Source organism: Rhinolophus sinicus, linkage group LG06, assembly GCF_036562045.2.
Source record: "Rhinolophus sinicus isolate RSC01 linkage group LG06, ASM3656204v1, whole genome shotgun sequence".
Lineage (NCBI taxonomy): Eukaryota > Metazoa > Chordata > Mammalia > Chiroptera > Rhinolophidae > Rhinolophus > Rhinolophus sinicus.
The window spans coordinates 80,550,654-80,575,102 of NC_133756.1; the positions used below are offsets into that span (position 1 = coordinate 80,550,654).

At 50.8% G+C, this 24,449-nt stretch overlaps 3 protein-coding genes across 3 annotated transcripts; 2 read left to right on the forward strand and 1 right to left on the reverse strand.

Moving 5' to 3' along the window:
* The first annotated feature begins 11,600 nt into the window (after nucleotides 1–11,600).
* MFRP (membrane frizzled-related protein) lies at nucleotides 11,601–16,652 on the forward strand. The gene is given in 13 exon segments (XM_019716223.2): nucleotides 11,601–11,864; nucleotides 11,990–12,089; nucleotides 12,202–12,315; nucleotides 12,449–12,607; nucleotides 12,725–12,938; nucleotides 13,334–13,464; nucleotides 13,620–13,745; nucleotides 13,974–14,050; nucleotides 14,433–14,581; nucleotides 15,278–15,414; nucleotides 15,560–15,691; nucleotides 16,215–16,342; nucleotides 16,428–16,652. Coding segments are annotated over 13 exon segments (1,746 nt in total). The 5' UTR covers nucleotides 11,601–11,810.
* Nucleotides 16,653–17,382: 730 nt separating this feature from the next.
* C1QTNF5 (C1q and TNF related 5) lies at nucleotides 17,383–19,348 on the forward strand. The gene is made up of 3 exons (XM_019716218.2): nucleotides 17,383–17,543; nucleotides 17,823–18,079; nucleotides 18,468–19,348. The coding sequence occupies exons 2-3, from the start codon at nucleotides 17,866–17,868 to the stop codon at nucleotides 18,983–18,985; spliced, it is 732 nt and encodes a 243-aa protein (XP_019571777.1). The 5' UTR covers nucleotides 17,383–17,543; nucleotides 17,823–17,865; the 3' UTR covers nucleotides 18,986–19,348.
* A 1,671-nt stretch (nucleotides 19,349–21,019) lies between these two features.
* On the reverse strand, nucleotides 21,020–23,800 carry RNF26 (ring finger protein 26). Its single transcript, XM_019716348.2, has one exon. It carries the CDS (start codon nucleotides 23,236–23,238, stop codon nucleotides 21,934–21,936), a length of 1,305 nt encoding a protein of 434 aa, XP_019571907.2. The 5' UTR covers nucleotides 23,239–23,800; the 3' UTR covers nucleotides 21,020–21,933.
* Nucleotides 23,801–24,449: the final 649 nt, after the last annotated feature.

Here is a 24,449-nt window from a genome sequence, read left to right on the forward strand (position 1 = left end):
AGCTTGCTTCTTGATAAATTGAGCAAAAAGATCTCAACTTACCCCACTAACACCTAGAAACAGCTTTCTTTACGTTAAAGGTTTTGTTCTCTAAAGTGTTTTGTTTTGTTTTTAATACCTCGACAAATTTAACCTCTGAAAAAGATTCTCTTTGGGACACTTGGGGAGTTGTCTCCTTTGGTTTTATCCTAATTCTTAGTATTGTTCAGATTTTCCGTTTCTGCCACTGACCTTAGAAGGTGGGAAGCTGAAGTCTCTACGAGCTGAGCCTACAGTATTTTGTCAGCACTTTTCCAAATTGCCATCCCTGCTCAACACTGAAAACTCAACGCCTCTATTCCATCCTTGCTGAGACAGCAGCACCTGCAGTTAGTTAGACTCACCTAATGGGGTGAGACAGTAGTGGGGCATTTTTTCTGGGCATTTTCCAAGAGTGGAAAAGAGGGATTGAAAACAGTGACTCGACTTCCAGAAAAATGGCGGCGTGAGGTGAGCCTCTGTAAAGCTCCCCTGGAATTTACAACTAATCAAACAACAAAAACTCCACAAAGGACTCCCTGCACAGCAGACAGGCAAGACGAAGAGGCCCACTACCGACTGAAATCACCTACAGGTGGGAGGTTCGCGCGAGTGGAGGGAGGAGGAAAGGGAGAAGCGCGCGGAGACGGAGCCGCGCGGGCGCAGGACGCAGACCTCGCTCAGTGCGCCGAGCTCGCTGCTTCCCGGAACCACCGCAGCTGCGGGAGAGGGAAGAACTCGGACTGCTAGGGCTCCGCCAGGGCTCCACAGGGCTGAGGGGACAGCATATAACACGGCTGAACCCAACGCTCACGGCAGAGACCTCGGAGAAAAGACTGAGGGAAAAAGGCTGAAAACGGTGGTTTGGGCCCTCACTGCCGAGCAGAGAACGGAGCCTTAGGCACTGAGACTAGCCGCCCCCTCCCTCCCCTCCCAGAGCTCGCCCCGCCCCCACCTGCCCGGTGCTAGAAGCGAAACAGTAGCAGTGTCAGATCAAAACAACAGAAAATTTGCTGTTCTGAGAACTGTGGACCGCAGACACAAATTCGCAGCCCAACTGGTTCCGGCAAAGGGGAGGGAGCCGTGGAAGCAGGACCGGCTGTGGTGGTGGTTGCCGCCATAGCTCTGGGCCACCTCTCACAACTCACCCCGCCCCTGACCCCACCTATCTGGGCGGATCCCTGCAGGAGTAAACAGAGCTGCTGAAACATACGGGCTCTGAATCAGGAGCTGGAAGAGCTTTGGAATATCTAAAGCTCTCCGCATACCCACCGGGGCACTGCGCCCTGTGACCTAGATGAACTATTAACAGAGGAGAAGCCCGTCTCCCAGGGAATCCCCCCATTGTGTGAGAAGCAGGAATAGTGAAGAAAACATAGCACTACCATGTGGGAGAAGAAAAATAAGTTGCAGTTGGAGAAATAATAAAACATTCTACCAACAAGTACTGGAAAACAAAAGAAAGACCGCTTCCTATCAACCTGTTGCAGAAGTCACTCCTGTAGATGTCTAGGAAGAGAAATATTAAACCAGTAATCGCCATGAATAACCAAGGCAACAAGATAGCTCAGAAAGAAAGTGAAAAATCTCCAGAGAAGGCACTTAAAGATACAGAAATATGTGACTTAAATGACAGAGAATTCAAGATTGCAGTTCTGAAAAACTCAACGAGATACAAGAAAACACAGATAGGCAGTTAAATGAACTCAGAAACTCAATCAAAGAACAGCATGAGCATTTTACGAAAGAGATTGAAATCTTAAAAAGAACCAAATAGAATTTCTGGAGATTAAGAACTCAATAGAAGAAATTAAGAATGAAATAACCAGCTTAGGTAGTAGAGTTGACCAGATGGAGGAAAGAATCAGTGACATCGAAGATAGAAACCTGGAAATGACACAGATAGAAGAAGAAAGAGACTTGAGACTTAAAAGAAATGAAAGAACTCTACAAGAACTTTCTGACTCCATCAGAAAGAGCAATATAAGAATAATGGGCATACCAGAAGGAGAAGAAAGAGAGAAGGAACAGAGAATATATTCAAACAAATTGTCGATGAGAACTTCCCAAATTTGTGGACAGAACTGGACCCTCGAATCCAAGAAGCAAATAGAACACCTAGTTACCTCAATCCCAACAGGCCTTCTCCAAGGCACATTGTATTGAAGCTGTCTAAAATCAACGACAAAGAAAGAATCCTCAAGGCAGCCAGGGAAAAGAAGACGGTAACTTACAAAGAAAAGCCCATTAGATTATCATCAGATTTTTCAGCAGAAACTCTACAAGCCAGGAGGGAGTGGAACCAAATATTCAAACTATTGAAAGAGAGAAATCATGAGCCAAGAATAATATATCCAGCAAAGATATCCTTTAGATATGAAGGAGGAATAAAGACCTTTCCAGACATACAGAAGCTGAAGGAATTTTCTAATACACGACCTGCACTACAAGAAATACTAAAGGAGGCTATTCTACCACCATCAACAGGGACAATTTGTGGCAACCAAAACTCAAAAACGGGGAGAGTAAAGGCCTGAACCGGAATATGGGAATGGAGAAAGTAAGCATGCTGAAGAAAATGGAATACTCTAAATATCAAACTTTCTTTTACATAAACTTAAGGGTAACCACTCAAAAAAAAATCCAGAATTGAAATATATACTGAAATAAAAGAAGAAACAGAGGGAAACATCATAGAATACCACCACACAGAAATAATAGACAACAACAAAAAGGCAAAGAAACAATGGAGACACAGCCTTACCAGAAAACTAAAGCTAGAATGACAGGAAATCCTCACATATCAATAATCACCCTAAATGTAAATGGACTGAACTCACCAATAAAAAGGCACAGAGCAGCAGATTGGATCAAAAACTAAACCCAACCATATGCTGTCTCCAAGAGACACATCTCAGCTACAAGGACAAGCATAGACTCAAAGTGAAAGGGTGGAAATTGACATTCCAAGCAAATGGTACCCAGAGAAAATCAGGTGTAGCCATAATGATATCAGATGAAACAGACTTCAAGGTGAAAAAGATAACAAGAGACAAAGATGGACATTTCATAATGGTGAAGGGGACTGTACAACAAGAAGACATAACAGTCATCAATATTTATGCCCCCAATCAGGGAGCACCAAATACACCAAGCAACTACTAACAGAACTAAAGGGAGAAATTGACCAAAACACAATTATACTAGGGGACTTAAATACATCATTGACAGCTATGGATAGATCATCCAAACAGAAAATAAATAACGAAATAGTAGCCCTAAATGACACATTAGATGAAATGGACATAATTGACATTTATAGAGCACTTCATCCTAAAACATCAGACTATACATTCTTTTCTAGTGTACATGGAACATTCTCAAGGATAGACCATATATTGGGACATAAAATCAGTCTCAACAAATTTAAGAAGATTGAAATCATACCATGCATATTCTCTGATCACAAGGCTTTGAAATTGGATATCAACTGTAAAAAGAAAGCGGAAAAACACAAATACATGGAGATTAAACAACATACTTTTAAAGAAGGACTGGGTCAAAGAAGAAATTAGAGGAGAGATCAAAAGATACATAGAAACAAATGACAATGAAAATACATCCTACCAAAATTTTTGGGATGCAGCGAAAGCAGTTTTAAGAGGAAATTTATCTCATTACAGGCCTATCTCAAGAAACAAGAAAACTCCCAAATAAATAACCTCATGTTACACCTTAAAGAACTAGAAAAAGAAGAACAAGTAAAACCCAAGGTCAGCAGAAGAAAGGAAATAACAAAAATTAGAGCAGAACTAAATGAAATAGAGAACAAAAAGACAATAGAAAAAATTAATGTGACAAAGAGCTGGTTCTTTGAAAAGATTAACAAAATTGACAAACCCTTGGCTAGACTTACTAAGATAAAAGAGAGAAGACACTGATTAACAAAATCAGAAACGTAAAAGGGGAAGTTATCACGGACACCACAGAAATACAAAGGATCATCCAAGAATACTATGAAGGACTATATGCCACCAAATTCAACAACCTAGAAGAAATGGACAAGTTCTTAGAAACATATAGCCTTCCAAGGCTGAACCATGAAGAACTGGAAAATCTAAACAGACCGATCACCAGTAACGAAATTGAATCAGTCATCCAAAACCTTCCCAAAAGCAAAAGTCCGGGACCAGATGGCTTCACTAGTGAATTCTACCAAACCTTCAAAGAGGATCTAATACCAATTCTGCACAAACTCTTCCAAAAAATTGAAGAAGAGACAGTACTCCCTAACTCATTTTATGAGGCCAACATTACCCTGATACCAAAACCTGGTAAGGACAGCACAAAAAAAGAAAACTACAGACCAATATCTCTAATGAATACCGATGCAAAAATCCTGAATAAAATTCTAGCAAATCGAATACAACAATGCATTAAAAAGATTATTCATCACGACCAAGTGGGGTTCATCCCGGGGCACAAGGATGGTTCAACATCTGCAAATCCATCAATGTGATACATCACATAAACAAAATAAAGGACAAAAATCATATGATTATATCAATTGATGCAGAAAAAGCATTTGACAAGATACAACATCCATTTATGATTAAAACACTTAATAAAATGGGTATAGAAGGAAAATACCTTAACATAATAAAGGCCATATATGACAAGCCCTCTGCTAATCTCATAATTAATGGAGAAAAACTGAAGCCCTTTGCTCTACGTTCAGGAACACGACAGGGATGTCCCCTATCACCTCTGCTTTTCAACATAGTGTTGGAAGTCCTTGCCAGAGCAATCAGGCAAGAGAAAGAAATAAAAGGCATCAAATTGGGAATGAAGAAGTTAAATTATCACTCTTTGCAGATGACATGATGCTATATATAGAAAACCCTAAAGACTCCACCAAAAAGCTATTAGAAACAATCAACGAATACAGTAAAGTTGCTGGCTACAAAATCAACGTACCAAAGTCCATTGCCTTCCTATATACTAACAATGAAATCTCAGAAAAAGAAATACAAAAAACAATTCCTTTTGCAATTGCAGCAAAAAGAATAAAATACCTAGGAATAAACTTAACCAAGAATGTGAAAGACCTATATGCTGGAAACTATAAGACATTTTTGAAAGAAATTGAAGAAGACACAAAGAAATAGAAAGACATTCCGTGCTCATGGATTGGAAGAATCAACATAGTTAAAATGGCCATATTACCCAAAGCAATACACAGATTCAATGCAATCCCCGTCAAATCCAAATGGCATATTTTAAAGAAATAGAACAAAAAACCATCAGATTTGTTTGGAACCACAAAAGACCCCGAATAGCCAAAGCAATCTTAAGAAAAAGAACAATAATGGAGGTATCACACTTCCTGACTTTGGCTTGTACTACAGGGCTACAATAATCAAAACAGCATGGTATTGGCAGAAAAACAGACACATAGACCAATGGAATAGAATTGAGAACCCAGAAATAAAACCACATAAATATGGACAGATAATTTTTGACAAAGAAGCTAAAACATACAATGGAGCAAAGACAGCCTCTTCAATAAATGGTGCTGGGAGAATTGGATAGCCACGTGCAAAAGAATGAAACTGGACTGCTATTTGTCACCATGTACCAAAGTTAATTCAAAATGGATCAAAGACTTAAGCATAAGACCTGACACAATAAACTGCATAGAAGAAAACATAGGTACTAAACTTATGGACATTGGGTTCAAAGAGCATTTTATGAACTTGACTCCAAAGGCAATGGAAGTAAAAGCTAAAATAAACGAATGGGACTATATGAAACTTAAAAGCTTCTGCACAGCGAAAGAAACCATCGACAAAATAAAGAGGCCACCAACTGAATGGGAGAAGATTTTTGCAAACAGTACCTCCGATAAGGGGTTAGTATCCAGAATATACAAGGAACTCATGCAACTCAACAACAAAAAAACAAACAACCCAATTGAAAAATGGGCAGAGGACTTGAAGAGACATTTCTCCAAAGAGGACATACAAATGGCAAATAGACATATGAAAAAATGCTCAACATCACTAATCATCAGAGAAATGCAAATCAAAACCACAATGAGATATCACCTCACCCCAGTCAGAATGGCTATCATCAACAAGACAAATAGTAACAAATGTTGGAGAGGCTGTGGAGAAAAAGGAACCCTCATACACTGTTGGTGGGAATGCAGACTGGTGCAGCCGTTATGGAAGGCAGTGTGGAGGTTCCTCAAAAATTACGAATAGAATTGCCATATGACCCAGCAATCCCTCTCCTGGGTATCTACCCAAAAATCTGAAAACATTTAGAGATAAAGACACGTGTGCTCCAATGTTCATTGCAGCTTTGTTTACGGTGGCCAAGACATGGAAACAACCAAAATGTCCTTCGATAGATGAATGGATAAAGAAGTTGTGGTATATATACACAATGGAATACTATTCGGCGGTAAGAAAAGATGATATAGGAACATTTGTGACAACGTGGATGGATCTTGAGAGAGTAATGCTGAGCGAAATAAGTCAGACAGAAAAAGCAGAGAACCATGTGATTTCACTGATATGTGGTATATAAACCAAAAACAACAAAAGAACAAGACAAACAAATGAGAAACAGAAACTCATAGACACAGATAATAGTTTAGTGGTTGCCAGAGGGTAAGGGGGGTGGGGTTGGGGGGTGGGAGATGAGGGTAAGGGAGATCGAATATATGGTGATGGAAGGAGAACTGACTCTGGGTGATGAACACACAATGGGATTTACAGATGATATAATACAGAATTGTACACCTGAAATCTATGTAATTTTACTAGCAATTGTCAACCCAATAAATTTAATAAAATAAAATTTAAAAAAAAAAGAAAAGAAAAGAAAACTGACTCAAACTCGGGCATTTCTTCCTGGCCTGCCCTGGAAGTGACTCAGCACAGGATAAGATTTTAAATGCTGATGATCACCCCTAAACCACAGGTGAATAGGATCACCTATAAAATGGAAGTATTAGGCTTAGAGCAAAGTGGACAGGTGAGCCCCAAATCAGTGTAAGTTGCTATACCTCTCCTTTGACTAGTTTTTCACTGGAGGTATGTCATGCAGGGTGTCACGCGGGGTCTCAGCTCCAGCTCCCTACATAAGAACACAGGATATAGTGAGGCCAAAAAGGAACACCCACGGAGCCATAGATAGGGGAGTTAGACGACTATATACTCGCTGGTGGCCGGGCGAGAGACACACGAAGTAGGATCCACACGATCCGCAATCCGCCGGCCACTTTTCCGCCTGCCAACCAGCCAACCAACCAACGCAGTCACGGCAGTTACATCAGCAGCCAATTGGCCAACCAGCTATAGCCAAAGGCCAACCACCACCCGTGCCAGCAAACCCGGCCCCCGCCCCCTCGTGAGGCCAAGAGCCTGGAAACTGCTCTCTGGGACTCTGACCCCACAAGGTAGAAGCCACCTGTGCATTTTTGCTGTCTTCCACTGGAGAAAAGACGGACTGTATGTAACATCGAGGTCAGGGCTCCGCCCACTCCACCCTTGCACCTGGCTCTCCCTTCTGTACTTAAACCTGTGATGCTTTCTCATCCCCATGTCAACAGGTCCTAGTGCTACACAGATCACAAACAATCTCTCCTCATATCTCTTGGTATTCATCAGCTTTACCTCCTAGCAACTGGGATTTCTTCCCTCATTCTCTGCTTGCATTTCAGCAGTGCTCTCCCTGGAGGAGCTGCTCCCCTGCAACTGCTCTTCTGTGACCTTACACAAGAGGTTCTCTGGGCCTTAGTACCTCATCTGTGAATTAAGGAGATTGTACTACTGGGAACTGAGCTGAACAGCAATGTAACAAAGGAACTCCCTGACCCTATACATCCACACCCACCCAACAGCAAATTCAGCATGATCTGTCACACACCTGGGCCCTAGCAAGTCTGAGCTAAGCCCCTTTAAGGGTCCCTGTCCTTCATCACTTTGGGCAGAAAAAAGGCAGGAAGCACCAGAAAGAGACTGGTATTTATAGTCCATGCAAATTACATATCTCTCTGAGCCTCAGTTTCCTCTTCTGTAATCCAAGCATAACAGTACCTACTCTGAGTTGTGTCTGCACATAGGAGGTACTCAAAAGTCCATTTCCCCCACCTCAGTCCCATTTCCAGGTCTGCACCATCAATACTTCATTAAGATTCTCTTAGTGGGTAATCCTTAGCAAATGCCTGCTTCCCCTAGTCTCGCAGGATGCTCCTGCCCTCCTTTTCCCAAATAACATACTTGGCATGCTTAGGAATGCAATGTAGTATAGCATTGCCCAAACCTAGCAGAATTAGTGAGGTAGAGCCCCTGAAGGGGTGAGCTTTTCCAATTTCCTGATGTTTGGCGTGACCTGCCTCTTAGAGACAGTGGTGCATTGGCTGGGATTGAGCTTCTGTTTTCCAGGCTCTTAGAGACTAGCAAAGATCCAGGAACCAGGGGAGTCAGGGGCAAGGCTGGGGTGGCAGTGAACAAGGACAGGAAGGAAGAGTACTTTTGTAGATTTGGAAGGAAAAAGTCAAATCCTTATGCACACCTGTAATGCCAGCCCTGGGAGCAAGGAAAAGAAAGCATTCTAGCTCATAGAACAAGCCTGGACAAGGACGGGGAGGGTGGGCACAGCAGGTTCCAGGAACAAAGAAGAGGCTGGTCTCGCTGCAGTAGAAAGTCTGAACTAGAGAACTAGCAGGAGGAAAAGGTAGAAAGCTGGAATCCTAGGATGTTATAGCTAACTTCAAGCAGGCTTTGCCCTTCCTGGTGGCAGAAGGGCCACAGAGTGCAGGAAAGAGAACTGTGCATAGGGTCAGCATGGGGGAACTACAGGGATCTATACTTACAACAATCAAAGCAAAAGCCCAGTGGAGCTTCCAGGGGGCTAGAGATCACTTGAGCAAGAACAGAGGTAACACTGTAAATTCCCTTTGCTTCTCAGTTTTATCCATAGTAATCGACAGGAAAGTCAATGAAAATCCTGTGGAGCAGTGAGAAAAGGGAGGGTTGGAGAGATAGTGTCTACTACAGGCATCTGGGAAGGGGGAGACCCCCATGAGAAAGAAGAGATAAGAAGGCCAAGGCTCAGGGGCTTGTGGGGAGGAAGAAAAGGAAGCCCAAGAGGCAGCCAAGACAAAAGCAAGGAACCTAGGGCTGGTTGGCCCTAGCCCTAGAAACTCCTCCTCACACCTGGGCTCCAGCAAACTCCTACTGGTGTCCTTGCCCACAGGCCTCTGGCCCTGTGGGGACAGAGTCCCAGAGAACAGTTTCCAGGCTCTCAGCCTCACGTGGAAAGGTGCTGGCTCGGGTAGTAGATGGCCATCAGCTGTGGCTAGTTGACCATCAGCTGTAACCAGTTAGCCAATTAGCCACTGATATAACTGCCGCGGCTGCGTTGGTTGGTCATTTGGTTGGTTGGCAGGCAGAGAAGCGGACAGCAGGTTGCAGGTTGTGTGGATCCAGCCTCCAGTGAGACTATAGTGGTATGAGTCCCCTATCTATGGCTCCGTGGGTGTTCCCTTTTAGCCTAGCCATATTCTGCAGTCTTATGTGGGGAGCAGGACTAGAGGCCCTGCAGGCCGCCATGCATGACAAATGGCGCAGCGAGCAGGGTCTCCTGCATGACAAATGGCACAGTGAGCAGGGTATGGCGCTGGCCAAAGCTCTCTGAGTGACGGTAGAGCAGTTTGTGTGTGTGAAAACTCAGTCTCGGGAAGCCCATGAGGAGCAGCGTCAGAGATGGGGAGCGCAGTCTGCCTGGGAGAGATGTGACCCCCGGTGAATTTGTGGTCCTCTCGAGCCTCCGGATGGCATGCCGCCCTGTTGGCCATAGCAGGCATCACCGGCTTTTTGGTGGGCTGCTGCTGTAGGCTCCGAGGGTTGCGGACATCTTACACCGAGACCTCCACCCAATTGGACGCCTGGCACGGCGAGCAAGATTCCGGCCAGGTAGCAATGGCATCTGACTCTGGACAGGAGGACAGGTGGCTCCCACACATCTGTGGGAGACTGAATAATAGCCTTCCAAAAGATAGTCATGTGAACCTGTGAATGTTAAAACGAGTGGAGACAATGTAGCTCCCAACCCCCAAGCCCGGCCATTCTTGAAGCAAAGGGTAAAACGTGAGCAACCTTTGGGCCCTGGGGATGTTGCTGCCGGCAACCCAGCTGTGACTGAGTTCACAACCTACACCCCTTATACTCCCACTGAGTTGCAGGAGCTGGGGAGGTGGTACAGACAGCGCCCTCGAGAGCCAGTCTCATCTTGGCTATTACGTTTATGGGATGAGAGGGCAGACAGCATTCTCTGCTCCCCAGGTGAGATGGAAAAGCTAGCCTTCGTGACAGTGCATCCGTCCCTGTGATAAAGGTTACAGAACTGCCATAGGTTGGCCCAAGACCAGGGCAACCATTCTCTAATAGAGTGGCTCACTGCTGCGGTACGCACAGTATGGGGACAGGCAGGCGAGCTGCCAGACACTGTGAGTTAATGGCAGTCATATACAGAACTTACTCAAATCATCCGTGAAATGGGTATGAGACATGCTATGTTCAACCATAATATGCGGGGGCTGGATAATGAACTTTCTACAGCCAGCATGAGAGATCTGTTATTGGATACTGCACCTGCGAGTGCTTTTGGATCCTTGGTTGCCATTCTTACGCCCTATGTGGGGCAGCAGATCCATGAAGTTACAATTACCAGGGCCTGACACATAACATTCTACAAATAGCAGCTAGAAATATTGCACTGCTCCCCACCTCCTGCCCTACCCAACTCTCAACCTGAGCATGGCTAACACAAAACAGATTAACCATCCCTTTCCTATCTCCCCAAGGACAGCTGGGCCAGGCTGGGAATTTCCAAGAGAACTTCACTGATGGAGAAAGAGACATGAAGCGATCTTGCTTGCAGTAGCCTTCCTATCCTGCAATAGCAGATGGCACCAACTGCCAGACTCCACAGCCCATCGGAGGGCCCCACCCTGGCCAACCCTATCCAAGGCCTTGGGCACATTCTCATTCTCCTCTGTCCTTTCTTCTGCAGGCTGAGGGGCCCCAGGAAGAGACAGCCAACCCCTCAAGCTCCCCCTCTCACGTAGCACAGATATAAGCACCCATACACACCATGTTCCTGCTATCATAGCTTATCTCCTTGTCCTCGTCACACAGGTGCTTTACAGGGGCCTTCCACAGACCCAGGCTTGGGTAATACCCCAGTCACCCTGATGAGAAGGAGTGGTGGGCAGCTGGTTTTGTACAGGGCCCTTTGGACTCATAGGCCTTGAAGCTGCCAAACCCATATACTCCTCATGCCTGCGAAGCAGCCCCATTGTCCTTCTTCCCTCCTAGCACCCCTCAGATGCTCACTCAATGCTCCCTTGGTCACACACACCCCCACACACAGCACTTAGTTTCCTCTGCGAGGTGTTCTCAGCCACTGCCTGTGCCTTTAAGAACTGCTGTCCTGTGCCAGGGTGTTGACCTCAGCATCCTCAGCTGAGTTGGATTAAGGGACCATTTCATGCCTTTGCAAATTTCTTCTGGCTGCTGTCCCTCCCCTACACAGAGACAGAGTAGCCAGTAGCCCAAACCAGTCTACTAAGGATAGCCTGAGAGTAGGTCCAGCCCGTTACCTCAGGAAGCAGAGGCTGCCCTTTTGATAGGGGTTTTGGGGTCAGAGAGTGGGCCCTTGGCGGTCTTGGGCTGTCACAAGGACTTACTCCAGAAAGCCACACAGAGCCTTGAACCATGAAGGATTGCTCAGATATCATCCTGTGTGTGGAGGAGACAGAGCTGAGCAAGGTAAGGCTCACACAGAACCACTCTCCCAAAACCTAGCTGCCTTCCTAGGGCTGGCAGCGCCCAGTGTGCACGCCTGCCAGGCAGTGCTGCCACTTGCGCTCAGCCCTCAAGTCTCTCCCTTTCAGACTTTCTGCAATCCTGCTTTCCAGCCTGAATCGGGGTCACCTTGCCCTCCACCAGCCTTCTGGGAGGATGCCAGCTGCAGCATCCGAGCCCCCTGGCATGGTAACCATCTTAGGGGGTAATCTGGGGGTAGGACTGAGAGGCCCAGGAGCTAAGGACACTGAGGGATGCCTTAGGGAAGTTGGCTTTCAAAATCCCACCCACCTGTCCTCAGGTCAGCGTCCCCGAGTGCTGCAGCCAGACTGCCATTTCTCCTGGTTATGTGTCCTCCTGCTGGCCAGCCTGCTGGTCCTACTGCTGGGGCTGCTGGTGGCCATCATCCTGACCCGTAAGTAGCCAGGCCCTGCTTGGGAGAAGGGCTTTAAAATGAGACTCCATGAGCTATGCTACCTGTTCTCCCTCCCCGCCCCCCCCTTCCGCCCCCGCAAGCATCCAGCTCCTCTGAATCTTTCTGCCTCCAGAGCTGCAGGCTGCACCCCCTTCTGGGGCCTCCTATCATCCACTGTCTGCCTGAGACCTCACCACCACTAGCACCACCTTTACCACCACCAACACCTCTCAGGCAACTGGGACCCCTAAAGGGCAGCAGGAGGCAGGCATGAGCCCCACACTCCAGTCCAGTGAGTATTAAGGGCAGACCTTCCCGAAGAAGGGCCCAAGATGGCAAGGGGGGGTGGGGCCAGGAAAAAAAAAACTCTCTCCTTTTGTCCTCTGAACTCTAACCTCCATCTCTGAAGCCTGTGGGGGCATCCTTCCTGGACCAAGGGGCTTCTTCAGCAGCCCCACCTACCCAGACCCTTACCCACCCAATGTTCACTGCATGTGGCACATCCAAGTAGCCAAAGACCACACAATACAGCTCAAGGTTGAAATTCTCAGCATGGAGAGTGTGGCCTCCTGTCTTTTCGATTGCTTGGAAATCTCCCCTGAGCCTGAAGGCCCCCTCCTCAGGTGGGTCCCTCTCCCTCCCTGTCCTGAACCACTGTCCAGAGGGCAGAGCCAGGGAGCTGCGGTGTAAAGGCTTGACTGCGAGGAAATTGAGATACTTGCCCAGCTCTGGGCCCAGCTCTGCCACCACTTTGCTGTATGACCTTGGGAAGATCACGCCCCCTCTCTAACTATGGTTTCCAAATCTGTAAAATGGAGCCCCTACCTCCTTTCCCATAACTAATTGCTGCAAGTGGATGTGCAAGTGCTAGTAAGCTCAGAACTCCCTGGGAAATGAAAGGAGCCTTTTTGACAACATTGTCACAAGTTCAGGGCTGGAGGAAAGAGGACAGTAGGGCCCAGGCAGGGGCAGGCCCCGTGTTCTGAGCCTCCACCACCCCTAACCTGGCTTCTTGCAGAGTATGTGGGAGGGTGCCTCCCCCCACACTCAATACCAATGCCAGCCACCTCCAGGTGGCCTTCGTTTCTGACAGCAGTGTGGAAGGATTTGGTTTCCATGCCTGGTACCAGGCTGTGGCTCCTGGGAATGGTGAGTGCTTCTCCCTACCCCCTCACCCCCACCCCCAGTCCCCAGTTACTTGTCAGTGGTCTACTTCCCTCCCCTCCAGACACTCCCAGCACTGTCAAATGGGGTGGAGACTCTGGCACTTCTGAATCCAACCTCATCCTCTCCCCACCCCCCAGGGAGCTGTGCCCATGATGAATTCCACTGTGACCAGCTCATCTGCCTGCTACCTGACTCAGTGTGTGATTGTTTTACCAACTGTGCTGACAGCAGTGACGAGACCAACTGCAGTGCCCAGTTCTCAAGTATGGGCCCCACCAGCCTCTGGGCTGGTGCTGTCTTCAGACATTTAATCCAGGTTCAGGCTGGGCTCCCCAGCTCTGGCCCAGCCCCAAACCTGGCTGGTCATTCTTCTGGCCCAGAACTTGTTTCCCCATGGACGTGGCCAAAACTCTACTCTGCACTCACTGCTCGCCCTGTTGGGCAAAGGCACAGTCCCTGGCCAACTGATGAGCCCCACCTCCTCTCTACAGGATGTGGGGGAAATCTGACTGGGCTCCAGGGCACTTTCTCTGCTCCGAGCTACCCACAGGAGTATCCTCACCAACAAGTAAGCCAGCACTCCTTGGGGAAGTGTAGTGTAGCACTCATGGGCATACCTGAGCACCTGGTTAGTGTGACTGGGAGCAGCATGGTAGAGACTGCCTTGTACTTGGGAATGTCAGAGATCAAGCAGACAGGAAGGGAACATTATTAAGGGCCTACTACATACTCAGATGGTCCCGTGCTCGGTAAACTTATCTGAGACCAGACAAATTAAAAGACCCTCCATTTCTGAAAAAGCACCTATGACGAGAGCTAGGTGAGCTAGCAGTGCCCACCCACTCCCTGCCTAACCTGCAGCAGGGAGGAAGCCCTTCTGGTGCTCAGCCTGGATGCCCAAATTGGGACAGAAGGAACCTGTGAATTACGCCATCTGTGCCCTCCCCCAGCTTTGCACCTGGCACATCTCAGTGCCTGCTGGACATGGCATAGAACTACAGTTCCACAGCTTCAGCCTGGAAGCTCCGGATGAGTGCAAGTTTGACTACGTGGAGGTGTATGAGACCAGCAATTCCGGAGCCCTCGAACTCCTGGGCAGGTATTGGCAGGCCCAGGGGAGTAGCTAAGGATCACCTCCAGCCTCCACAGTCTTACAGTAACAGCTTCCTACAAATTAGCCCAACTTATTCCCTCGCTTCATTTTGTTTGGCTACTCCAAGTCAAAGGGCTCTTCACTGTCACTCTAAAAAAGGCTTGTCCTGGGGTGGCCAGTTAGCTCAGTTGGTTAGAGCGCGGTGCTCTTAACAGCAAGGTTGCTGGTTCCATCGCCGCATGGGCCACTGTGAGCTGCGCCCTCCACAACTAGATTGAAACAGCTACTTGACTTGGAGCTGATGGGTCCTGGAAAAATACACTTAAATAAATAAGTTTAAAAAAAAAAAAAAAATCTTGTCCTTTCTCACCTCAAAGCCGTTGCTCCTTATGTGGCCCTTTCCTAGTCCCCTCCCTCTTCCAGTTCTCCCACCTGCAGATCCGTTTCCACTCCCCTCAGAAACACTCACTGATTTTTCCCATCTCTAAGTGGCTCCAGTTCAAGCAGTTTGTTTACCACTTTGTCTACTGAATATGTGTGTCTTCCTTACCAGCACCTAATTTTCATGACTCAGCACCTATGCCTCCCATCCCCTCTGGCAACGCCCAGAGCACCCAGCTCCGAGTGAGGCCTGTGTGCGAACTCAGTGCACCAGGCCAGCAAAGGAGCCCTGTGCCCAGGACTGCTCTCTGCTTTGGGCAGGTTCTGCAGAGCAGAGCTTCCCCCTCGCCTCATCTCCTTACACCGCCGTCTGGCTGTGCTCTTTAGGACAAGGACAGATCACAGTATCAGCAGCAGGGGCTTCTCAGCCACCTACCAGGCACTCAACGCCACAGAGAGTAGGTGCCCTTGGGCAAGTGGGTGTGTGCAGTAGAGGCATCTCCAGGAGAACGGGAAAGGGCTCTGGACCCTGGTCCGGGCACTGGGAAGGCAGTGGGGAGACACGCATATTCCTGGGCACTGCCATTCCCCCCGTGTCTACAGACCCCTGTGGGCCCAGAGAGTCCTCCTGCAAGAATGGAGGGTGTCAGAGTCTGCAGTGGATGTGTGACACACGGAGAGACTGCACAGAGAGAAGTGACAACAAGTGCAGCAGCCCCTTGTTTCCACTTCCAGGTGAGAAGCCTGTCCCAGGGCCTAGCAGACCTGACCTTCATAACCCTGAGGAAGGGGGTTCACTACCTTGACTCTTTACAGAGTCCTGATGGTGGCAATGGTACTTAGTGTCACCCCCAAGGTAAATGGGAATCTGGGAATCCAAAGTTGAGCTTTCAACTCCAGCCATGCCACAAAGAGTGTGGGAGGGAGGGAGAGAGAGAACTCCTCTCCACAGCCTACTTCAAAGATGAATGTAAGAGCAGGGGAGTTCCTTCTAGATGCTGAGTGGTCTCTGCCAATGCTGATGCCCCTTCTTCCTGAGATCAAAGAGGTGCCTGAATGATGCCCAGGGCTGGCCGATGATGCTTAGAGCAGACTCTTGAGGATAAAGAATCCTTGATATGTATAAAGCATCTCTCTATTTTATCTCCTTTGATTCTCACAACCCCCTTCTGATCCACATAGCGTGAATAGGTGACTTGCCTCTGTTACATAGCCAGTGAGTAGGCTCCATAGTGACCCTCCTCTCCCATCCCTGCAGAGCTGGCCTATGAGCCTGTCCAAGTGGAGAAGTGCATCGGGGTGAGCTACAACTCCACCGCCTTCCCTAACATCTGGGTGGGCATGGCCACCCAGGAGGAAGTGGTGGAGGTCCTCAGAGGTTACAAGGTGGTCTGAACAGGGATAAGGAGGGATCCCCAGGAAAGGGAGGGAGCCTGGGAGTGGGTGCCTGAGGGATGATTTCCTTCTACAGAGCCTGACAAGTCTGCCCTGCTATCAGAATTTCCGGAGGCTCCTCTGCAGGCTGCTGGTGCCCCACTGCACCCCACTAGGCAGTGTCCTTCCTCCTTGCCGCTCTGTCTGCCAGGACGCAGAGCGCCAGTGCCAGTCTGGCTTGGCACTACTGGGTACTGCTTGGCCCTTCAATTGCAACAGGCTGCCTGAGGCAGCTGGTCTGGAGGCTTGTGCCCAGCCCTGATCCTGAAGTGGACACCTGCCCTCTGCCTGCCCATCCTCCTTTGTCTATCAGGGCAGGCAGGCAGGTAGACAAAGGAAGGGGGACCAGCATGGGATTCTGCCCATCCTCTCCGAGGCCTCCCAGGAGGGGAGGAGAAGTCCTCAACTGGGACAACGAGATCCTCCCACTCTTCCAGCTCCTTCCATGTCCCTTTACTAGCACCAGCTGCCACAAGCAGCAGGCCTGACTCCACACAGTGCCGTTAGCAGTCTAAACTACTTCCCACCCAAGCCTCTGACCCCTGTTTCCTATCTTCTGCCTTCCCACTCTCCATCTGCTTTTCCAGGTTCTCTATTACCCGCCTTCTGACTTTTTCATTTATTCAAGAAAACGTATTGAGTACCTGGTAATGGGGCAGGCCCTGTTCTAAGTCCTGGGAATTCAGTTGTCTATGGGCCTCTGAGAACTCTCCATCCTCAGTTCTCAGCTTTTATTCCCTTGACTGGAGTCTTGTCCTTGGTCTCTTTGTCACTGCACTCTCTCTCCTTCCAACTCCTTTGAGGAGTAGGTGCCCTGAGTGGCTGTCTCACGGTTCTGCCTCTATGTCCAGCTCAAGTCTCTCTACCCCTCCTTTCTCCCACCAAAGTTTGGCCGGCTGCCGGGCGACACCACGAGTTACTTCCCGGCCCAGAGCTCTTGGCCCCTGAACAACTGGTTTCCTCTTGGAGTCTGGGAGGAGCTGAGCAGAGCCGGCAGAGAGTGAACCAGGACCGGGGAATGGCGAGGGCAGGGGGCGCCTAGCTGGAGAGAAGCGCAGGGGCAGGAGCAGGGGTCAACTGGAGGGTCCGCAGTAGCAAGAGCCCAGAAGGAGGCCATATAGAGCGAGCCAGCCTCCTCGGGAGCCGGGAGGGGGTGAGTCTGGTTGGGGGGAATGAGAATGGGGGAGGGGACTGTGGGAAAGACTGGGCTCGGGCCGGGATGGTGGGGGAGGGAAGGGGTTGGCCTCTCCCTTCTCCCTCAGCTGTGCTCTCAGGATTCTCGGCTCTAGGGGCGCCCCTTCTAAGTCCCCTCGCGGCCGCTCAGCTCCCGGGGTATGGCAGTGGGATGGGGACCGGCTCGGCCGCGCTGGGGTAGTAAGCGGGGCAGGTCCCAGGATTCTGGGACCCGACTCCTGTCCTGCCTGGCCCACAGACTACGAGAGGACCCCGGTATTCGGGCTCCCCGTGCCAGCGCCATGAGGCCTCTCCTCGCCCTGCTGCTCCTGGGCCTGGCCGTCGGCTCACCTCCACTGGACGACAACAAGATCCCCAGCCTGTGCCCGGGGCACCCCGGCCTTCCAGGCACGCCGGGCCACCACGGCAGCCAGGGCTTGCCAGGTCGTGACGGCCGTGACGGCCGAGACGGCGCGCCCGGGGCTCCCGGAGAGAAGGGCGAGGGCGGGAAGCCCGGTAAGAAGGCCACAAGGAGGTCGGAGCTGGCGCGGTCCCTGCTCCAGCTCTGTGGGGCCCGAGAGCCCAGGGCTCGAAATCCCACCAGGGGGCGCCGCTCCGTACCGCCCATTCCCACTCAGCCCTGGGAGGGGACAGGAGAGAGTGACTCAGCCCGCGGGGTCAGAACTCCTGGGACCCTTTTTGACCAGCCTATCAGATATGCCCCAACCCTGCAGGACGCGGGAAAGGGGTGAGAGGCCCCGCTGCTCAGGGCGGCACCAGCCGGGGAGGTGGCGACTGGGGAGTTGAGAGGATGGGGAGGCTGCTTAGAGTCGCCCTCTGAGCACCCCACTGCGGGCGAACAGGGCGCTACACTCACCCAAACCATTCTCCTTACCCCCCGCAGGACTACCAGGGCCCCGTGGGGAGCCCGGGCCTCGAGGAGAGGCGGGCCCAGTGGGGGCGACCGGGCCTGCGGGAGAGTGCTCTGTGCCTCCGCGCTCCGCCTTCAGTGCCAAGCGCTCGGAGAGTAGGGTGCCTCCGCCGTCGGACGCGCCCCTACCCTTCGACCGGGTGCTGGTGAACGAACAGGGTCATTACGACGCCGCCACCGGCAAGTTCACCTGCCAGGTGCCAGGGGTCTACTACTTCGCGGTCCACGCCACTGTCTACCGTGCTAGCCTGCAGTTTGATCTGGTCAAGAACGGCGAGTCCATCGCCTCTTTCTTCCAGTTTTTTGGGGGGTGGCCCAAGCCAGCATCGCTCTCTGGAGGCACCATGGTGAGGCTGGAGCCCGAGGACCAGGTGTGGGTGCAGGTGGGCGTAGGTGATTACATCGGCATCTATGCCAGCATCAAGACGGACAGCACCTTCTCTGGATTTCTGGTATATTCTGACTGGCACAGCTCCCCTGTCTTCGCTTGATGCCCACTGGAAAGTGAGCTCATGCTCTCTCACTCCTAGGACAGGAGGGTGTGACACTGATAGCCACATCATCCAGGAAGGCTGGCCCCCTGGAATGCTGTGAATGACTATGGAGGGAGGGTGGGGGCCTGTCTGTCCTGCTGCTGGCAGGGAATGGGGATAGAGGTTGTCTGAGATAAGGGCACTGGTTGGATTTATCCCCAAGACCAAAGGAGTGTGTTGTGCGGCCAGGTGTAGGCCCTCTGACCCAGGACATCAAGGTGGGGTGCCCTCTTTCTGGTCCTGTTTCTCTGAGTCTTTCCTTTTCCCTCCTGCTCCTTGGCCCTTTTCTTAGAAATCATTCAGTAAATCTAAAAAACCCTCCTCCTGGCTCAGCCTTTCTTCTTGAGTGGTGGGGATGCCCTGATTCTGAAGATGGGGGTGAGGGGAAAGAGAGGAGATGGAAGGAAGAGAAAGGAGGGCTCTTGGGGTGGATGAGCTAAGGAGCAAGAGATACAGGAAGCAGCCCCAGATGAATGAGAGGCTGCTCCACGGAGCTGTCCCTCAGTTGGGTAGGTTGTTAACCAGACTGCCCGATCGAGGAGGGTGCTCTCCTGGTTTGGGGCTCTGGCCACCTTTATCTAACTCAAAGATAACATATGAACTGGGTAGGGACTACCTTTACCACACATACCCCTGCCCTGATCAACCCAGGGTTTTTTCCTTCATGACTCCCCTGGCTGCTTGCTTGGTTCCTAGATGACTAGAAAGCTGTTTTTCTATCCCCAAGCCAGAGGAGTGGAGAGTCCCTGGGTGTTTAGAGATAAGTCGTTTCTGAGATGACCACAAGAGGGTGCCCCAGCTCCAGAATGTAGCAATGACCCTGAATAGCCAGGGTAGTCAATGCGCTCTTGACTACTAAGGGTGGTTAGAGGGAGGAAGGTTTGCCAATGAAATTCCAGATGGGGGTGGAGGAAAAAGGGATCCTCTGCTCCCAGCTCAGGAAGTTTATCTTCTCTCATAAAATGTTTATTCTCACATTAAACAGAGACTGTTAGGAGCCAAGGCTCCCCTTGCTCAGCTTCCTCTCCAGGATTGGGGGAAGGAAAGAAAAAGCCCTCCCTCAGGCCTCCCAACTCCAAGGTGGATGTGGGTAACTCTCCCCTACTGTGCTGCGCCACCAAGTCTGAGGTTAGCCTCAAAGCCCCTGCAAGACTCCCCTTCTCTGACCTTCAAAAGGAGATTCAGGCCAGGCCCAGAGATCAAGTGTTAATGTTGTCTCCATCCCGCAACCCAATAACAAACAAAGCAGGGCTTTCCAGGTCCACCTTAGCTCAGCCTCTCAACACAAAAGAAAATGGAGGGGTCTCTGAGAGTTTCTTCCTGGCCTCCCTTTTTCCTCTTCCCCTCCCTGCACCTTTCCAGAAGGCTGTCCCTGGCATTATAATCCTGGATTTAACATACAATTATGGGGGAGTGTTGCCCCTCTCCTGCTGGTCCTATGAGGATAGGTATGACCAATGGGGACTGGGCTGGATAAGTGAGCTAGAGACAGGCCTCAGAAGTACTTCAGCTCCCAGCTCTCCTCCACTAGGTTCCACAGCCATACTCTGGCCCATCACAGCACCACTCTATGCCAAGAGACACAAAGACAAGCACCAGCTCCTCCAGGGATCAGAGAGTAGACGGGACTGCAGGCAGTAGGAACCCAAGTTCCCTACTGAGAAGAGTGGCACCAGAAGGAAAGCTGGGAAGTCCAACTCAAGGGATGAGAAAGTTCACACTCCTCTCTACCAGGGCTTGATTCTGGCAAAAACAGAAGACAGGGAGGGCTTTCCAAACCCCATGCAAGGACACAAATTGGAGGGGATGAAAGCTAATCCACCCACACCTGGCATGGGCTCTCCCCCAAGGCACAGTACTCCCACCCCATCTTCAACCTTCCCCCACCAGGTTCCCCACAGATCACACTTGTGACTCCAGCAGGACTGGATCCTGCCGTAATGTCAGTTACCCTGACCAACTGCTCACCCTTGCAAAGATGCACACAGGCTGTCAGAACTATCAACAGAACTTTATTCACTGGAAACTGGGCCAGAGAGACCCCTCAGGGAACTGCATGCCCCTAGGCCCTGGCCCCTCCTTTGTTTGGACCCTAGTGATGTGCACAGTCTACCCTCACCAACGCCAGGGAGAGGCAAATAGAAGGGGAATGCCATTTTGATATGGTGAAAGGGATATGAGTAGAAATCTGGTAATCTCTCCTGAGGCTCCTAGTGGAACTGGGGTGCCAGAGGGTACATGGTCCCAGAACCGGGTGCAGACACCCCACCCCTCCACCCCCCAGGGGTAAACTCTTGATCCCAGCTGTTGGATCAGGTTTGGAAGGAGCCTTGTAAGATTATGACAGGGAGAAGTGGTAGCTCTGAAGGCACCTGAGATACGACCCCCAAAACCTACCAAGCAGTAGTTGTGACTGAAAGTAAAGGTTCAAGATCATTCCAAGGCCCTTGAGTTGCCAAAACACTCAAATGACACTGATGTGTTGTGGCTGCACAAGCTGGGGAAACAAGGCGGAGGGGGCAGGGAGAGGAGAGGACCTGCAAATCCCCAACAGAAAAACCAGAAGCAGAGACAGGGAACCAGAGGCTGGCATCTGGGTGGGCCCTGGCAAGCTGGAGGGGAGTCCACAGCAAACAGTCTCAGGGTCTTGCATAGTGACACTCACCACCCTCAGAATCGCAGGGACCCACGGAGTAAAGAGAAGCTGTTACCCTGTCCCCACCCAGGTCATGGTCTTCCAGAGTATCCCATTGCAATGTCCTGGGTGTATGGCTTGGAGGCTTGGTATGACAGCCATGGGGGCAGGAGGAGATTCAGGCCAGGCCTGGATATCAAATGTTAATGTTGTCCTAGTACAGGTGGCTGCGTGGAGCATGGAGCTGGAGAGGTGGGCAGGCAGGGAGTTTTCAGAGGTAGACATTGAGGGTCTGAAGAATGCCCCTGCGGCAGAGTGGACAGTTGCGGTGGTAGATGGGATGGCGCATCAGGATTTCAGTGCAGGCCTGGCACAGGCACAGGTGCCGACAAGGGAGAAGCAGCACCGTCTTGCTCTGGTCCTGGCAGATGACACACTTCTTCCGCTCCTCTTGCTCCTTCAGCAACTTCCATGGGTCTTGCCCAGCTATAGACTCCTCATTAAGCCTCTCCCGGCCCCAGGCAGCAGTCACTCTGGCCATCCTGACTTCCTCCTCTTCTGCCTCTGATCTGGGCCCTGCTTCAGGATCCTGTCGCCAGGTCCTGGCTGAGGGCACCCTTCTAGGGCCACCCCGAGGGGCCCCAGGTGCCCCTCCCCTGTTTGGCCAACTCACCAGCTGGAGGCTGCGGCTCCAGACTCGGCCCCAGACTTGGCGCCAGGCCTCCAAGCCCAGTGCTAGGCGGGACAGTCGCACAACGTCCTCTCGGAGCTGGTGGTAGGATGGCCGGGCATGGAGCTGACTGAGTACCCGTGTGGCCAGACTCATGGTAAGGTCTGGGTGCAACACAGTCACCGTCACTGCCAGCACACAAGCCAGTAGCACCAAGCCGGTGAGACTGACAAGCACAAAGCTGGCCAGAAGGCGGGCAGCTGAGGCCAGGAGCTCCAGTGCTAGTTGGCAAGGAGTCCAGAGGAGGATGGCCATGGCCACAGCGCTGCTGGAAATGTGAGCTAGGAAAGCAGCCATAACATCTGTCATCCTCCACAGCGGCCCCATCACTGTATCCCATAGGGCCAGCACCAGGGAGAAGAGGTTCTGAGTGCCAATGAGGCACATGTTGACCAGGCTGTTGATTACATAGGCCACCAGGCTCATAGCGATGGTACAGATGTCACAGGCCTGGCGCAGCAAAGCATGGCCATTGGAGACCACATTGAGGACGCCCCGGTGTAGTATATCCCGGCTCCTTAGTGCCCCATGAGAGGCTAGGTGTCCCAGGAGCTTTAAACTCTCCAGGCCAGAGCAACAGCTGTACAGCAGGGTACACAAGGCCTGCAAGCTCCCACAGGTGAAACGGACCAAGGCTTCGATCAAGGCCAGCAGTGAAAGCAGGACCCCGCGACCCAAGTGCAGAAGACTAGTCAGTACCGTGTGTGGCAGGTTGTAGATGAAGGCCAGGAGCCAGGCCAGGGAAGCCAGGAGGGAGGACACCAGCAGGAAGTTGAGGTCCAACACCAAGGTCAGCACGTCCAGCACTAGGCCCACACCATTCACCACCAGGTACACAGCCTCCATTATAGGGCTAAGGAGGTTAGTCCAAAGGAAGTCTGGCTCCTGGTTAAAGGAGGTATCCAAGTTGCCAATACTTTGGGGGTCGGGGATTAATTTGGAAGGAAAGTGAGTAGTTTCAGAGTCAGACAGAAGTGGGTTAGAGGGAAGTGGCGTCTCAATGGAGGGAACGGGGCCCAGGTGCTGGTCCAGCAGTCTTGGTTTTGAAGGCGGGCTGTTTGGGAGGGAAGAGGCCAAACATCTCTAAAGTGGAAGTGAGCCCGGGCTGGAGGACAGGCCTCAGCTTTGCAAGCCTGGTGGTGGCGTACCACGGCCAAGCAATAAGTCAGACCGAGAGGAGACCCGGAACGGCTAGGATCGGGCCGGGCCGGGGCCGGGTGGGGGCGGCGCAGGCTGGGCGCAGGCTCGCGGTCCAGCTACGCACGTGCCCCTGTCCCCGCCCGGCCCCCGTCCTCTGGACTCGCAGCGCTTTGCGCCCAAAGGGGGAGTGGGAAAGGGAATCAACCTCAGCAAACCCCACGGACGGCCTCCTCTACGCTGGGCGTCGCCATCTTGTGTGCGAAGGGATGGGGCCAGAGGCGTGCTAAGGGGGAGGGACGACGAACTCCGGCCAATCGGCGAGAGTCAACCTCAGGGAACATCGAGCACTCATTGGTCCATTTGAACGGCGCCCAAACTTATTTACTTTCCAAAGAAAGGGGCAGAGACAGATTGAAATCTCTGCCCTTTTGAGGCGGTGATTGGTCAGTTGACAGGCAGGGGCGAAATATGCCGCCCCCGACACGAGCAGGGTTTTGCTTGGGACTAAATATGGGAGCTGTTCTGTCTCTTGATCTGTGGGAGTGATCTAGTTAGGTGCGGGTTGGCGGTCCCTGTCCAGGGCTGGGCTCTGGAATTGCACCTCCTCCGCCTCCTCCTCAGGGTTTCTTCTCATCCTCCTCTATTCATTCACCTACTTATTGAGCTCCTACAAATGTACCGGGGATACAAAAAGTGTTTAAGACGGGGCTGCTATCAAGCAGTTCACAAGGGGAAACGTTGTTATAGGAGATTCCCAAGATGCTATTCCAAACTGTTTTCTCAAGCCCCATCAGGTATTCTCAGGATCCTCAGATGTCCTTGAGAACAGGCGGCCACAGACCAGAAATAGCTCACCCTCCTACCCCAGTCCATATTACTTTGTTTGCTTGAACACTCTAATTAGACATCTGTGGCCT

Coding starts and splice junctions, on each gene's coding strand:
- C1QTNF5 (XM_019716218.2), top strand. CDS start 17,866: ATGAGGCCTCTCCTCGCCCTGCTGCTCCTGGGCCTGGCCGTCGGCTCA. Junction 18,080..18,467: donor GGGCGAGGGCGGGAAGCCCG/GTAAGAAGGCCA, acceptor TACCCCCCGCAG/GACTACCAGGGCCCCGTGGG.
- RNF26 (XM_019716348.2), bottom strand. CDS start 23,238: ATGGAGGCTGTGTACCTGGTGGTGAATGGTGTGGGCCTAGTGCTGGAC.